The 14,864-nt window shown below is 45.1% G+C and overlaps 1 protein-coding gene across 1 annotated transcript; it reads right to left on the minus strand.

Annotated features, from left to right (window-relative positions):
• Positions 1–2,469: 2,469 nt before the first annotated feature.
• Positions 2,470–14,278, minus strand: LOC125164716 (uncharacterized). The gene is made up of 6 exons (XM_047857565.1): positions 14,162–14,278; positions 10,388–10,955; positions 8,983–9,537; positions 3,550–3,712; positions 2,985–3,009; positions 2,470–2,546 (listed from the first exon to the last, which is right to left on the minus strand). The coding sequence occupies exons 1-3, from the start codon at positions 14,276–14,278 to the stop codon at positions 9,323–9,325; spliced, it is 900 nt and encodes a 299-aa protein (XP_047713521.1). The 3' UTR covers positions 2,470–2,546; positions 2,985–3,009; positions 3,550–3,712; positions 8,983–9,322.
• Between the last annotated feature and the right edge of the window lie 586 nt (positions 14,279–14,864).

A 14,864-nucleotide genomic window follows, 5' to 3' on the forward strand; every position in this document is an offset into this window, starting at 1 on the left:
CTGTATGCAAAATATCAAGTGTATGTGGATCTTCATAGAAAGTGAATTCACAGTTTAATCAGGTTCTCAGTCAGGTCTGTAACTGCGGTGACAACTATCCTGGCTTACCCACTACTGTGGCTTTTAGCCACACAAAGCCCCGAGTCCTGAGAGCTCCTCAGTCTCAGACAAAAAAAAATGGAAGAGGTGGTCACCCTTCCGCAATCCAAGAAAGATCGATAAAAAGTAATCGCTTAAAAATAATTCAAAGATTTATTTTCATTTCAGCCGAAGGTATGAGTAAAACTTAGAAGATTACTTCTCAAGTCATAGAATGCTGCTCTTTCTTCTTATTTAACCCATGTCCTGAGAATGACTTTGTATATAAACCAAAACTACGATTTGGTTTATGACCCCCTCTGCGATTTGTCAATGACCCCCTCGTTACCATGAACCCTTACCTTTCATCACGTGTATTTTACTAGACTGAGATGTGATTACCTGGCAAGGTCACTACCCCAGATCAATCCAAAAGGAAAAACACGTTATCGCGTAAGAATCCTGATCTATGGCGTGATAGGGAACTCGGGGGCTCTCAGTTGGTTGAGGTGTCAGACTGCATCCAAATCGTGTAAGTTAAGCTAATTTCTGCCCTCATCGGAGGCAGGCTAGAAGTCAGGAGAACCATCCCGGGAGAGGCCTCTCCATGTTCCCACTACTGCGTGTGGGGAAGGATGGGGCCTGTGCACTCCTGGGAGGGGCCTGGTCTCACAAGGCATACTCAAATTACAGTATCTCTTTTGATTTCTACTTTTAATCCACTAGCCTTTGGTAAGGTCTTCTTGAACAGCCTACTTTGTCCCAGTGGTGCCTCAGAGAATCTTAGGAAGACCTTTAGGCCACCACCGGGGAGAGCAGTCCTTCTGAGGGGGATTTTCCAGTCCAGCTGATTCAACGAGGACATTCTCTTTTCAGTGCTCACCCTGGACGTTCTGGTTTTGTTCTCCGAAGAAAGGTGACTTTTGTCACATGCACACACTTTACGATCTCAAAGTATAAACATAGGTGGCTTTCTCCACCTGTTTAGTTTTTATCTGAAACTTTTGTTTTTCGATGATCCATTGTGATCCTCAATCCCCAGGTTTTTAAGAGTTACACCTATTCCGTTACCATCATACCTGCATTAGTTGAAATGATGCATATAATTTAATATGTAAGTTTTATGAAACCGTAAGTACATGATCTCAAGATGGCAAATGTCAGACGTTTGGGCCACCACTTTCCCCTTGAGGACCCAAATCAGATATCACTATTAATCATAGTGTTCTTTTTGTTAAGCCTAAACTCAGCCTCGGAAATTTTCTCAACTTCTACCAGACGTCTAGCAATGGTATACAGCATGGTATATATTTCTGTATATATGTGTGTGTGTGTGTGTGTGTACACATATGTATACACACAGACATAAACACATATACACATACATAGTAGATATGTCTATTCTTATCATTTTTATTTTATTTTATTTTAATTTTTTTTAACGTTTATTTATTTTTGAGACAGAGAGAGACAGAGCATGAACAGGGGAGGGGCAGAGAGAGAGGGAGACACAGAATCGGAAGCAGGCTCCAGGCTCTGAGCCATCAGCCCAGAGCCCAACGCAGGGCTCGAACTCACGGACCGTGAGATCATGACCCGAGCCAAAGTCGGACGCTTAACCGACTGAGCCACCCAGGTGCCCCTATTCTTATCATTTTTAAAATGAACAATTGTTTAAAAATTCTATGCCAGGCATGTGTCCTGATTTTGAGTTAAAAAAAATATCATCACTGTATGCACACCACATATACTCCTAAATACATAATTATGGAGAAATATATCCACAATGCTTTGCCCTCAGAGAATGACCATAAACCTTTGGCTTATTAACAGGTTCATCTTACCCTTCCTGATATCCAATATACGAGAATCATCCTGAACTCGAGGTAAAGATCAGAAATAAAGAATACAAGTGAAGCAGCACACACATGATGGGTCAATGGCACAGGCTCTGGAGTTCAACACTGAGTAGGCTCTGAGTCTACGTCCTGACTCAGCAGCTTGTAAGTTCTTCTCATTTTCTCTCGAGTCTCAGTCTCTTCACTTATGAAATGGAGAGAATAATCCCTACTTCACAGGGTTGTTAAGAAGTAAAGGAACTTTGTGGGGCGCCTGGGTGGCTCAGTTGGTGAAGCGTCCGACCTTGGCTCAGGTCATGATCTCACGGTTTATGGGTTCGAGCCCCACATCGAGCTCTGTGCTGATAGCTCGGAGCCTGGAGCCTGCTTGGGATTCTGTGTCTCCCTCTCTCTCTGCCCCTAACCCACTCGCATTCTGTCTCTGTCTCTCTCAAAAATAAATAAACATTAAAAAATTTTAAAAAATCAAGATGAAAGTTACCATTGCCAGTTTTCAAACCCCATTTCCTTCACATGAAAACCTAGTTTGTTAAGAATTTCCTTAGATTCTTGCCCGAGTATTGTTCCTCTTTCTTCTGTGTTTTTCTGTGGCGTGAGATCCAGGAAAACCTGTTTTTAACAAAAGGAACAATGGGTTGGTTAAAATGTGAAATACATTCCACCACAGATACCTCTATATAGACTCCCAGGGTCTTGGTCCTTTGAACTGTATTATTTAGGTTATAAATGTGAAAGAGAGAAGAAATAACCAATAAAATCATGCACGTCCAAGACAAATGTCTCCGGTAAAACAATTAACTCTATAAATTCTGATATGAGCTCTTGGACATTTTTAGTTTGCTTGCATGCATGGATTAAAGGCATGCACTGATTTGTTCATCAGGCCAAGAGCAGAGAGAAGTGTCCACCTTTTGAGGGCTTTTCCTTTGAGGTCAATATGGACCTGTGAGGATGTCCTCAGCGCCCCCTGCCTGCCGGGTCAAACCAGGTAGGAATTCCTGAAGGAATGGGTTCCCGAGCTGCTGTGTAGAACTCGTCGAAACTTACCGTGATCTCGTCTTGGAGTTTCAGCCTGTGAGAAATTAAGAAGATAAGGGAAAGGAAAAGAAGAAACATTGAGACATCTCTGATATACAAACATAAGATCAGACTTGTATTCCAGCAGACATAAAAACCAGGTCCCTTCCCAAAACATTTACCCCGTTTAGCTCAGACACTATGTTGTAGCTTTTAAAGTGTTGTTTCGAGTTTTATGATTTTATCCAACTGGGTGTGGAAGAGAACTAGTAATTTACATGAAAAAGTAACATGAGGACAGAAGACTTTGAAACAGGATTACCAAAGAGCAATTTCTTTCTAAGTACATATGTTGTGTGTGAGGGAAGCAAAGGGGGCTGAGAGAGAGAGAGAGACAGAGAAAGGCAGGACCGATTATAATCCCGCTTGCTTACATGGCAGGATTGGGCTTTGTGTTTTCCTACGGTAGAAATGGGACTGCAGAAGACAGAGAGCCAGCCTGACAGCAGGGAAGCATCCCTAACTCCTCTGATGCTTTCCCAGCTGAACCAGCCTCCAGCGTTCCCCCCACTACACAACCCTCAGTCCACCCTACCTGTGCTCCGGTTCTGTGTGGACTAGATGGCTTGTCCTCGTCAAAGGCCCTATGCCAGGTGACATACCCGTGCAGGGGCTGTTGATGCTCCTTGGGACTGATCTATCTCCTCAGAAATTGAGATAACACCAGGAGAAGCACATCTCTGTAAGCATTGAAGAATCTATAGGAACAAAAATAAGATATGGTGATAAGCAAAGAAGAAAGGCTGGCATTGGTGATCATAGACGGTATTGGGATTTGTTTCCGGCATAGAAATGGTATTACCTCAAACTCTCCTTCTTCCAGATCCTATGTAAATAATTCAGAAATTCAATAAAAATTTATTGAGAACTGAATGCTTTGCAAACACCGGGGATCCAAAGGTCATTAAGACATGGTCTCTGCTATCAAGAATGTTGGTCTAGGGGCGCTTAGGTGGCTCAGTCGGTTAAGCATCCGACTTGGGTTCAGGTCATGATCTTAACAGTTCATGAGTTCAAGCCCCATGTTGGGCTCTGTGCTGACAGCTCAGAGGCTGGACCCTGCTTCGGATTCTGTGTCTCCCTCTCTCTCTAGCCCTCCCCAACTCACTCTCTCTCTCTCTCTCCCCCAAAAAATTTAAAAAAAAAAGAATGTTGGTCTAGTTGGAGACAGCTGAGTATATCATGATTAGTGCTGACAGCAGAGTACAGAAGCTAGTAGGACCCTAATACCAGCCACTTGAATCAGGATGAAGGGCTGGGGTGAAGAATGTGTGTCAGGGAAGGTTACCCAGAAAAGACAATCTTGGGGTGAATTTTGAAGGAGGAACAGCAGTTCAGCAGTTGACTGGGCAAAAAGTGTGTGTGTGTGTGTGTGTGTGTGTGTGTGTGTGTGTGTGCGTGTCTGCAAATGGGAGTGAGCAGGCAGTAGGGAGTTGGACAGAAGTCACATCAGGAAACAGCTGAAGAAGAAAGTGAGAGAAAGCGTTGCAGGGGTTTGCAGGTGAATCCGTAGGGCTGCGGTGGAAGATGCAGGGAGGTGTGGAGAGAGACTGGAGAGAAACGAGGCCAGAGAGGTGGGTGGGATCAGGTTGACAGAGACCTTAAGTAGCAGCCGCAGGTGGGGCGCCTGGGTGGCGCAGTCGGTTGAGCTCCCGACTTCAGCCAGGTCACGATCTCACGGTCCGTGAGTTCGAGCCCCGCGTCAGGCTCTGGGCTGATGACTCGGAGCCTGGAGCCTGTTTCCGATTCTGTGTCTCCCTCTCTCTCTCTGCCCCTCCCCCGTTCATGCTCTGTCTCTCTCTGTCCCCAAAATAAATAAACGTTGAAAAAAAAATTAAAAAAAAAAGTAGCAGCCGCAGGAACAGAAGCAGGTAAGGAACTGCTTCTTACCCCCAAAGCTGGGGAGCACCACAGAAGGAGGAGCAGCGGAGAAGCAAAATCAGGTTGATGTCACAGAAAGATGGCTTTGGCTGCAGCGAAGTCACTGGCCTAGCAAAGAGCCAGGCCAGAGGCAGGCAAATAGCCGGGAGTTACTGACATAACCTAGGTGAGAGCTGACAAGTGGTGGCGTATAGAGGAGGGGACGGACACAGCAGGGCTAGGTGAAAATGTGAAAGAATTTCTCTCCACCCTCCTTCATAGAACCCACCCGCCTCCAGCACAGTCAAGGAGCTTTGGCCCTTTTAGAGTCTGAGAAATACACTTTTCAAGCAGAGTGAGGCAATATACCCTAAGTGCTTGACTGTGACTTCAGCTCCTGACTGGTCTCGTTGGCTTGCCTTTTTTTTTTTTTTTTTTAATGGATCAACATTAAATCCTTGGCAGGTTTCCAAACCACCCCCCTCCCCCTGCCCACCCCCACTTCTCCTCCCCTCAGGAGCTTGGTCATCTTGCCTGGCATGAGAGCCAGGAGGACCTACTTTGAGTCTTTAATGATCTGAGTACCTTCTGAGAATGTCAGCAGGAAACTACAGAGACAGGTCCTAGCCCTTTATGCTCTATACCATTTTGGAAACTCTTTCTCTCAGCCGGGCCCAGACACAATTTGCAATCCTTACAGAAAAATGTTAATGTTTAAAAAATAAGAACCAATTTAATTAAAAGTAAAAGGAGAAAAGTAATTAATATAATTATACTGCCCAAAGATCATCGCTGCTAACATTTTGGTGTTAGCATTCCTGTTCTTTTTCTGTGTGTATTATTAACAGTTGAGGTTATGATTATATAGTTTTATGCAGATAGATAGATCCTAATATCTTGTTCTTTTCACTTAACCTTATTATATGAACATTTCTCATGTGATTACAAACTTCGGGGGGAGGGCTATTTTACTGGCTGTGTAATATTCCATCAAGTGAAAGTTCCACACTTTACTGTTTATTTAGCCACTTCCCGAATGTCGGTTGTTAGAGTCATTCCAAGTTCTGTCTATTATGAATAACTCTCTAATGAGGAATTTTACACAACCAGCTTTTCTCTGTATTCTCAATTATCTTCTTAAAATAACTTTACATTAGTAGAATAATTGAATCAAAGAAAATATTTAACCTTCTTGACAAAAGTGCCTTCCCCAACAACGTATAAGAGTGCCAAGATATGAACTTGAAACTAATTCTACTTATTGACTGAATTATTTGGGGGCACTCATGTAACCTCTCCGAGCCTCAGCTTTGTTAACTATAGAATGGAGGTGCCCACCTCACAGAATTATGAAATTTAAAAGATGTAATGTGTAATTTGGCACACGTTATGGTGCATAGGAGGTGTTCAACCCAAATATTAGTTCCTTCTTCCCTTCTGCTATTCCTTTTTCCGGTGTTTTATTTTATTTAAAAAATTGTTTTAACCTTTATTTATTATTGAGAGACAGAGGGAGACAGAGCATGAGCCGGGGAGGACCAGAGAGAGGGAGACACAGAATCCAAAGCAGGCTCCAGGCTCGGAGCTGTCAGCACAGAGCCCGACGCGGGGCGCAAACACAGGAACCGCGAGACCATGATCTCAGCCAAAGTCGGACAGTAACCAACTGAGCCACCCAGGTGCCCCTCCACTGTCGAATAAAATAGACTTCAGGTTTGTTGCATTTCCTATTAGTCAGGCATTTGGTCATGGTTGAAACATCTTAACCATGAGGCCTGTGAAGTGGGTAACTGTACCATCCAGGCACATTGTTTGTATTTGGCTTCTAGAACTCACTAGATACTATGTAATCGAATCAGGAGTAGATATTTGCTGCATTTTGTTACTGTTACCGCATTTCTGAACAGGGCTAGTGTTTTATATATTTTTCTATTTTCTCCTTATGCAAATTATTTACCATCTCTGTTCACAGCTTCCCCATCAGAAAAAATAAGGATAATACATACCCGTCCTATCTTACTTGTGTAATGAAAGCATTTCTCGCTATCAAGCTTTTAACTCACAGACTTAACTACACACACACTGAGCAAGATATGGGTAGAATTAGCCACACATAAGAGAGACATAGAAGGAAAGAGGCAAGAAGACACTAACCTTTACCCAAAGCCTGTATTTTACACATATTAATTATACACACACACACACACACACACACACACACACACACACTACCATGAGGTGCTTCACAGATATTCAGATTTCACAGATAAGGAGGGGAAGCAATATCCTCGAGTTGCCAAGACACAATTCAAATACTAAACTGTATCGTCACATGCAGGAGGACACTTTTCTGTTTTTTGGGGGGGCTTAGTCATTATTAAAACTGTTTATGGGGTTGGACAATTGTTTTTACTGACTTGCACTTGGCTGCTTAGAGAGAAAAGCACAACACAGTGAATTCATCTGGGCAATTAATTTTATTGCTTCTGTTCAAAGGATCCCCTGAAAGGAAGCTGCGTTGATAACCACCAGACATCAGCGAAACCAGAGGAAACTATGATGTGTGTGCATGATGAGGGGGCAGGAAGAGTGGAAGAGATTTCATGATCCCTTAGTTTCGTTTGTTTTCAGGTTATAAAACATAAACGAACTTCAGCTGGAAGACAGTTCAATTAATATGTTAAGGATCGAGTACCAGCTCTGTGCTGGCTGCACGTGCCTGTAACCACCTATAACAAGCATGAAGGACAGTACGTGCGCCTCTTGGAAAGGAGAGGCACAAAATGAAAAGGCCTTTCGGGGCTCCTGGGTGGCTCAGTCGGTTAAGCGTCTGACTTCGGCTCAGGTCATGATCTTGCAGTCCGTGAGTTCGAGCCCCGCGTCAGGCTCTGGGCTGACCGCTCAGAGCCTGGAGCCTGTTTCAGATTCTGTGTCTCCCTCTCTCTCTGACCCTCCCCTGTTCATGCTCTGTCTGTCTCAAAAATAAATAAACATTTTTTAAAAATTAAAAAAAAAAGAAAAGACTTCTTATATTACTGAGGGCTCCTTTCACAAAAAAAATTTTCTTAGGACAGGTCAGAGTGAAATCTCCACCCTACCCCCCCCAAGAGAAATAAATATGTAGGGGGGAAAAAAAAAACCTGGTCAAGAGGGTATACTAAAAAAACTGATATGTCCATTAGGTGAAACCACATGAAACTGCAGTTTTGTAGGTCAAAATCAGTCAAATATCATCATTTTCATATGGCTGAGTTTATACATATGGCATTGTTCCATAAGTCTAGAGAGAGTTGTTTCCAGGAACTGACTTCAAAAGTGACACTTGGTAGTTAGGATTTGGGTGAGCTATTGCCTCTAAATTATATTCATCACTTTTAAAATGGTACTCAAATTTATATTTATATAAATATGCATTTTTTTTTATTTGAGAGAGAAAGAAAGTGTGTGCAAGCAGGGGAGAGGGGGGAGGGAGAGAGAGAGAGAGAGAGAGAGAGAGAGAGAGAGACAATCTCAAGCAGGCTCCACACGGGGCTCAATCTCACAACCCTGGATCATGACCTGAACCCAAATCAAGAGCTGATGCTCAACCGACTGAGCCACCCAGGCGCCCCAAGGAACTCTGAAACATTTTGACAGATATTTCAAACTACACAAAAGAAAAATTACTTAGTTACAACAGAATCTCCAAGTCCTGTGCTTCTTTCCTTTCTTCACCTGAAAAATCACCTGAATAATAGGTCGAGTAGCTTTGTGTATATTTTGATGGCTGCATGCACAATACTTTGTAGGAATGTCTATGTTGCCCCCAGCACGGGAGAGGGCATGAAATAAGGAATCAGGAGGCCTGCAGCCTTCCAGTTGTGTGCAAAGCTTGGGTAAAGCTACTCGCCCTCACGGCTTTGGTTTACATCTGCATAAAACAAAGATAATAACTTGCCTCGTGGAGTAATTTGTGAGCATGACACGAAATGTAATAAAGTGAGAGACCTTTGTAATGACCAAGTGTTACACAATTAGAAAAGCTGGTTTCTATACGTTAATAAAGATTAATGCTGCGGATCACTGAGCATTCTACAACCAGAAACTTAAACAGATTGTTTTCCGTTACCTCTTGCAGGGTAAGGAGAGAGAGAGCCAACTGTCGTGGCTTCAGCTTGGTCCCAGCACAACGCCAAGGGCCACATGTCTGTTCTCTTCTTGACCAGTTCACGTGGCTGGTGTAGACAGATCCCGTGTCCTAGCTGGGGCCCTCAAAGATTATTTTGTGGGCTTAACTGATGCAGAGAGGCTTCACGCACGAATAGAATTGAGTGGGGAATTGCAAAGTGCCCATTTTATGATCCCGGTGGTGGGGAGACACAGCTGGAGACAACCTGGTTTCCTAGATTGTGCCGATTTGCAGACTTAGTGCATTCCTGCAATGTCACTTCGGTAAGTAGCAAGCGTTCTTACAAGATCTGCTTGAGCGCAGCAAAGATGTGGCCACTGTCCTCCAGGGCCTCGCACCGGAGCCTGGGGTCAGACAGGTGACTTAACAACAGCACTGCGGTAGACATCAGAGTAGACCAAAAAGGCGACGGGGAAACCGAGCAGGGAGAGATCAATTCTAACAGGCAGTTTAGGACGCTTCGTTGAGAAGGAGGAATTAGGTCAAATTGGGTGGCTAGGAAGGAAGGAAAAGAATTCAAGCGGACGAATAGTTTGATGCAAGAAATCAGGGGTCCACGCGGCAGTTCATGTGCAAGCTACATGGGGCTGGAGATAGGGGAGGGGTGAGAGGGCTTTGAACACCTGCCAGGAGCCGAGGCATTAGGCCTTTATTCTGTAGGAAGCAGGGAGACGTCCTAAAGGCCTCCAAGCAAGAAAGTAACGCCTGGAAGTCCCACAAATCAAGAAGGAGGTCAATTCTCGAATGGAAGGGTGGGTGGGGAGATAAAGGAGCCTTTCAGTTCGCAGTGACACAGGAGCCCTGAAACGCAGACATCCTTCAAAGGAGATACATTGAGTTACACTGTAGGCTCCCTGAAGGCAGGGTCAGGGGCTTAGCCATTTTTGTTTCCTTCTTGTCAAGCGCAGTACGCGGTGGTTAAAAAAAGAGACAGGAAGGAGGCAGGGAGCGAGGACGAAACTTTGCTGAATGAACCAAACTCACGCAGAGGTAGGAATGGTGCGGCTGTTCGTTTTGTTTTTCACTTTTAACGTTTATTTTTTGTGAGAGAGCGCGAGCGAGCCTGGGGGAGGAGCAGAGAGCGAGAGGGAGACACTGAACCTCCACTGCGGGGCTCGAACCCACGCACCGTGAGGTCCTGACCTGAGCCTGAACCCACTGAGCCCCCCAGGGGAACGGTGGGGCTTTGAACGGCTGCACCCCCGCGAAGGCTGAGCGCAGGCCCCGGGGTGGGGGTGGGGGTGGGGGGGTAACTGGTCCCAGTCCCGCCCCAGCCGGGGGGAGGTCGGACGGGCCTCCGCGCAGCCCAGAGAGTCGCTCTCCGGAGGGAGGAAAGGGCGCCTACCTCGGCTCGGCGGGGAGAACCGAACGCGCCCACCCAGGCCGAGGGCGAAGCGGTCGCTGAACTCAGTCTGCGGGAGGCGTGAGGCCTTCGGAGCGGCGGACTCACAAAGCGAACGAAGGCGCCTCTGGGGCGGGTGAGGCGCCGGGAGGGCTCGCCCGGGACGTCGTCTCTCCCCGCGGAGCCGGAGGGCGACCGTCCCCGGCGGGAAGGGGGCGCGCCCGGTCCCACCCAGCGGCCGGGAGGACCCGCGCGAGGCCGCGCCCCGCTTTCGGGGTTGCCGCGGCGGCGGCTTGGGGGTGCTGCGGCTTGAGAAGGGGGCACCGAGAATGCAGAGGGCTCTGATCACAGCCGGCGCCCTTGCCGGCCAGGGCCCTCGTCTGCGCCACCGCAGCCGCGCAGCCGGGGCCGCTGTCCCCGGAGACTTGTGTCCCGGCACGCGGCAGGCCCTCCCCGCGGCGCGTCTCCGGAAGCCGAGGGAAGAGCCCTCGAACGCGGGCGGCTCGGGCCTGAGCGGAGGAGACCGACCCCCGCCGCGCCCCGGGGTGTGTCTGCCGCCGCAGGGCCCGAGCTACCCCCGGAGGCGCCGCAGGGCGCAGCGGTGGCGCAGCGGGGTCGGTGGCCCGGGTGGGGGACTGCGCCTGGGGCGCCTGCCGACGCACGGAGGTCGGGGTTCTCTCAGCCCTAAGAACGGGCCTGGCAGGAGAGGGTACCTGCAAGAAAGGAATTAATCTGTAGGTAGCTACGTTCTTTCTGTATTAAGACAAAGCACTGCGCTCCCCTCTGGATAAATCAGAAAAATATCAGTCAAGCTTGACGGAGAGTCAGGCAGCGGGTCCCGAGGCAGAAACCCTTTCTACCGCCTCCCCTAGCTGTCTCTGTTTCCTCGACACAAAAACTACCGTGTACCTCTCTACACAGCGTCTTCCGGAAGATTAGGATAAAGAGATCTTTTCCTTACCAGGAGAGTCTGCTGGCATCCTATGTTCTTTGCATTTCCACGCAAAGTTTAGAATCCGTTTGTCAATTTCTGCTCCCCAAAGAGCTTGCGCAGACTTTGATCAGCGTTGTATTGGACCTATTTTGTCAAATTTATTCCTAAATATTTCATGTTTTTGTAAATTTAGTAAAAATTTGATGCTATTGTAAATGTTATTTCTTAATTCAATTTCCAAGTGTTTTTTTGCCAGTAGAGAGAAATCCAGTTGGGGCGCCTGGGTGGCTCAGTCGGTTGAGCATCCGACTTCGGCTTAGGTCATGGTCCCCGGGTTTGTGGGTTGGAGCCCTGGCTCGGGCTCTGTGGTGACAGCTCGGAGCCTGGAGCCTGCTTGGGATTCTGTATCTCCCTCTCTCTCTCTCTGCCTCTCCCCTCTCTGCCTCTCACCTGCTCCTACTGTGTCTCTCTCTGTCTCTCTGTCTCTCTCCCTCTCAGAGATAAATAAACACTTAAAAATTAAAAAAAAAAAGAAATACAGTTAATTTTTGTACACTGACCTTTTATTCTGCTAAACCTTAATATTGGATTTTTAGCTCCCAGAACTGTGAGAGAATAAAGTTCTGCTGTGTTAAAACACCCAGTTTGTGGAAATTTGTTACAGCAGCCCTAGGAAATGAATACAGAGATGTTGGATTCCCAAACCCTAATTGTGGATTTATCTATTTCTCCTTGCAATTATATCAATTTTTGTTTCATGTATCTTCAAGCTCTGTGTTTAAACATACAGAATTGTTATGTCCTCTTGAGACACCAACCCCTTTCTCTTTATAAAATGATCTTTTTCATTCCTGATAACACTCTCTCTGTTACACCTTTTCCTATCTTTTTATTTTTTAACCTATTTGTATCCTGTGTGCACAGTGCGTTTCTTCTCGCAGGCACGTACTTGGGTCTTGCTTTCTTTTTCCATATGACAGTCACTGCTTTGACTTCATTATTTTTGCCTACTATTTTGAGACTTCACTTGCATGCCTTTTTAAAAGTAGGGAGGGTTTTTTTCCCCTTAGTTTCTCCTTAGTGTACTATTGACAGGTTTTTAGTAAAAATTGGAGACCTCGAATAGGTACTCTTTTGAGAATAGCTACATGTGATCTCCCCCTAGTGGCCACGTTGAATAATGTTATGAAATTAAATCATTTTCTCCCAGAGCACAACTTCTCCATGGCAAGCTATGTGTACTTGAGGGCTGGGTCAATTCCTTGTCAACTTGACTTTAGTGCTTCCCATAGCAGTGAATAACCTGCCTCATGGTCCCAAGAGACGCCCAGTGCCAAAATAAGCTAAGAAAGGAAACTTGGCAATCTTGAAACCTGACAAAATAATAGCCACCCCAAGTAATTAATAACAATGATGGTGTTATGAACACCTTAGTAAGTAACTCAGAAACATAAAAAATGGTTGATGTAGGATAGTCATGGAAAGTAAGTAATGTAAATGTTGACTTTCAAAAGCGTTCAGAAGGAAGACGAATAGAAAGCATAAAATAAAGTGACAGAAATAAAAATTTTAAATATGTATAGTAGTTTCTTTGCAACTTCCTTTGAATCTACAATTACTTCAACATAAAATTTAAAACATATCAGTTGTCATGATAAGTGGAAATGGATCCAAACTCTCTAGCTAAAAGAATAAAAGTATCAACTTTTTTTTTTTAAGGAAAAAAATAACATACAGAACTTTACAGGGCACATACATAAAACACACAGAATAGTTCAGAGTAAAGGGTTAGAAAAAGATAAACTAGGAAAATGCAGACCAAATGAGAGCAGGTATTGCCCTGTTCCTTTAGAGGGAAAAGACTTTAAGGCAAAAACATCACTGCAGATAAAAAGGACCACAACTTAATGATAAAAAGTTAAATTTACCAGGAAAGTATAACAATTCAAATCTTGTATTCCTTTAAAATTAAAGCCTAAAATACGTAAAGGAAAATTTGCTAGAGCTACAAGGAGAGATTGATAAGCCAACCATTAAAGTGGCTGTGAGTTTTATATGGCAGACCATTATTACAATCATATTTCTGCCAGTATAATTACTCCTACTTTATATGATGAAATTCCATATGCCTATATTTCATAGTGCTCCACAAAAATTATGGCGGGTTACATGTGGTCCGCTTCTGCAAAAGTTGAGAACTATTGCACTAGAAATCGAGGCACATCATTTCTTATTCATGCAACAGCATTTGTGGAACCACTATTATGTTTACGTATCATGGAACATATATGCTCCAAGAGTAAGTTGTACCTATTTAGTTTAGCCATTTAAATAATGCATAAGCTGGAGTTTCATAGAACTTCAAAAGAACTATAGTTTTCTATAACTATAGTTATAGCCCTGAAGTCCCTCCACCGCCATTCTCTCTCTCTCTCACTTTCTGTCAATTAAGTCTGTATCTCCTTCTTAAATAAATGTGCTTGATGGAACAAGCAACAGTAAAGAATTTCCAAAATTATGATATGTCTTCAATATATTTTCTTTTAAAACGAAGAAAATACTATAGCAAGTATAAATACTGGCCTAGAAACTCAACTGTATGAGGCAACTTAATCTCTATTAAGAGACTCCATTCTGCCAAGTGGTGAAAACAATTGGGGTCCCCTTCTCTCTCCCCTTTTTGCAATGATTTACATCTAAATTCCAGGGATTTCTGTAGTACTAAAGGTAGGAAGGGGGGAGCATATGGTCTGATCTTCACCTATCCATGCTGGCATCAGAGGCCAGGTCCTTATCACCTCTGGTCTTCAGTCACTGCTCCATCAAGGTCACTCGACATTTGCCTCATTTCCAACCATGAAGCTCTTCAGGTCTGGCTTGTTTTCAGCTAACCTTGTTGTCCTTCGGTACAAAATGTTATTCTGCTGCTCCCACACCTCCTGGGGCAGGAGAAAGTTCATGGGGGCTATCTGGGGCCCTTCACACTGGGAGACTAACCTACAGGGGCTGGGATTTGTATAATTTTTTTTTTAACGTTTATTTATTTTTGAGACAGAGAGAGACAGAGCATGAACGGGGGAGGGTCAGAGAAAGAGGGAGACACAGAATTGGAAACAGGCTCCAGGCTCTGAGCTGTCAGCACAGAGCCCGACGCAGGGCCATGACCCCCGCGAGGGTCATGACCTGAGCCGAAGTCCCGGACCGCGAGGTCATGACCTGAGCCGAAGTCGGACACTTAACCGACTGATAGGGGCTGGGATTTGTTCACCTCCTCCCTTATGCTACTTGGATAGTCGTGCGTACTAAAACATCACCCAGCCTTTTCTCTCCTGCTTCTTGCTGCCTCTCTGAGCTGCGGGGGAGAGTACAGAGTCCCTGTTTCTCAAGGACCCCCACTAACATCTTGCTCCTTGCTTCCTCTCTAACATAACCTCCTTTCTCCCCAGGCTTGGGAAAATTTGATATACTCTTTAGAAGGATGGGGTGGGCAGGAAAATTCACTTTCCTTTAGGTATTCTCCCAAATCTACTGCTTATACTTGAAATC

Source organism: Prionailurus viverrinus, chromosome B1 (assembly GCF_022837055.1).
Source record: "Prionailurus viverrinus isolate Anna chromosome B1, UM_Priviv_1.0, whole genome shotgun sequence".
NCBI lineage: Eukaryota > Metazoa > Chordata > Mammalia > Carnivora > Felidae > Prionailurus > Prionailurus viverrinus.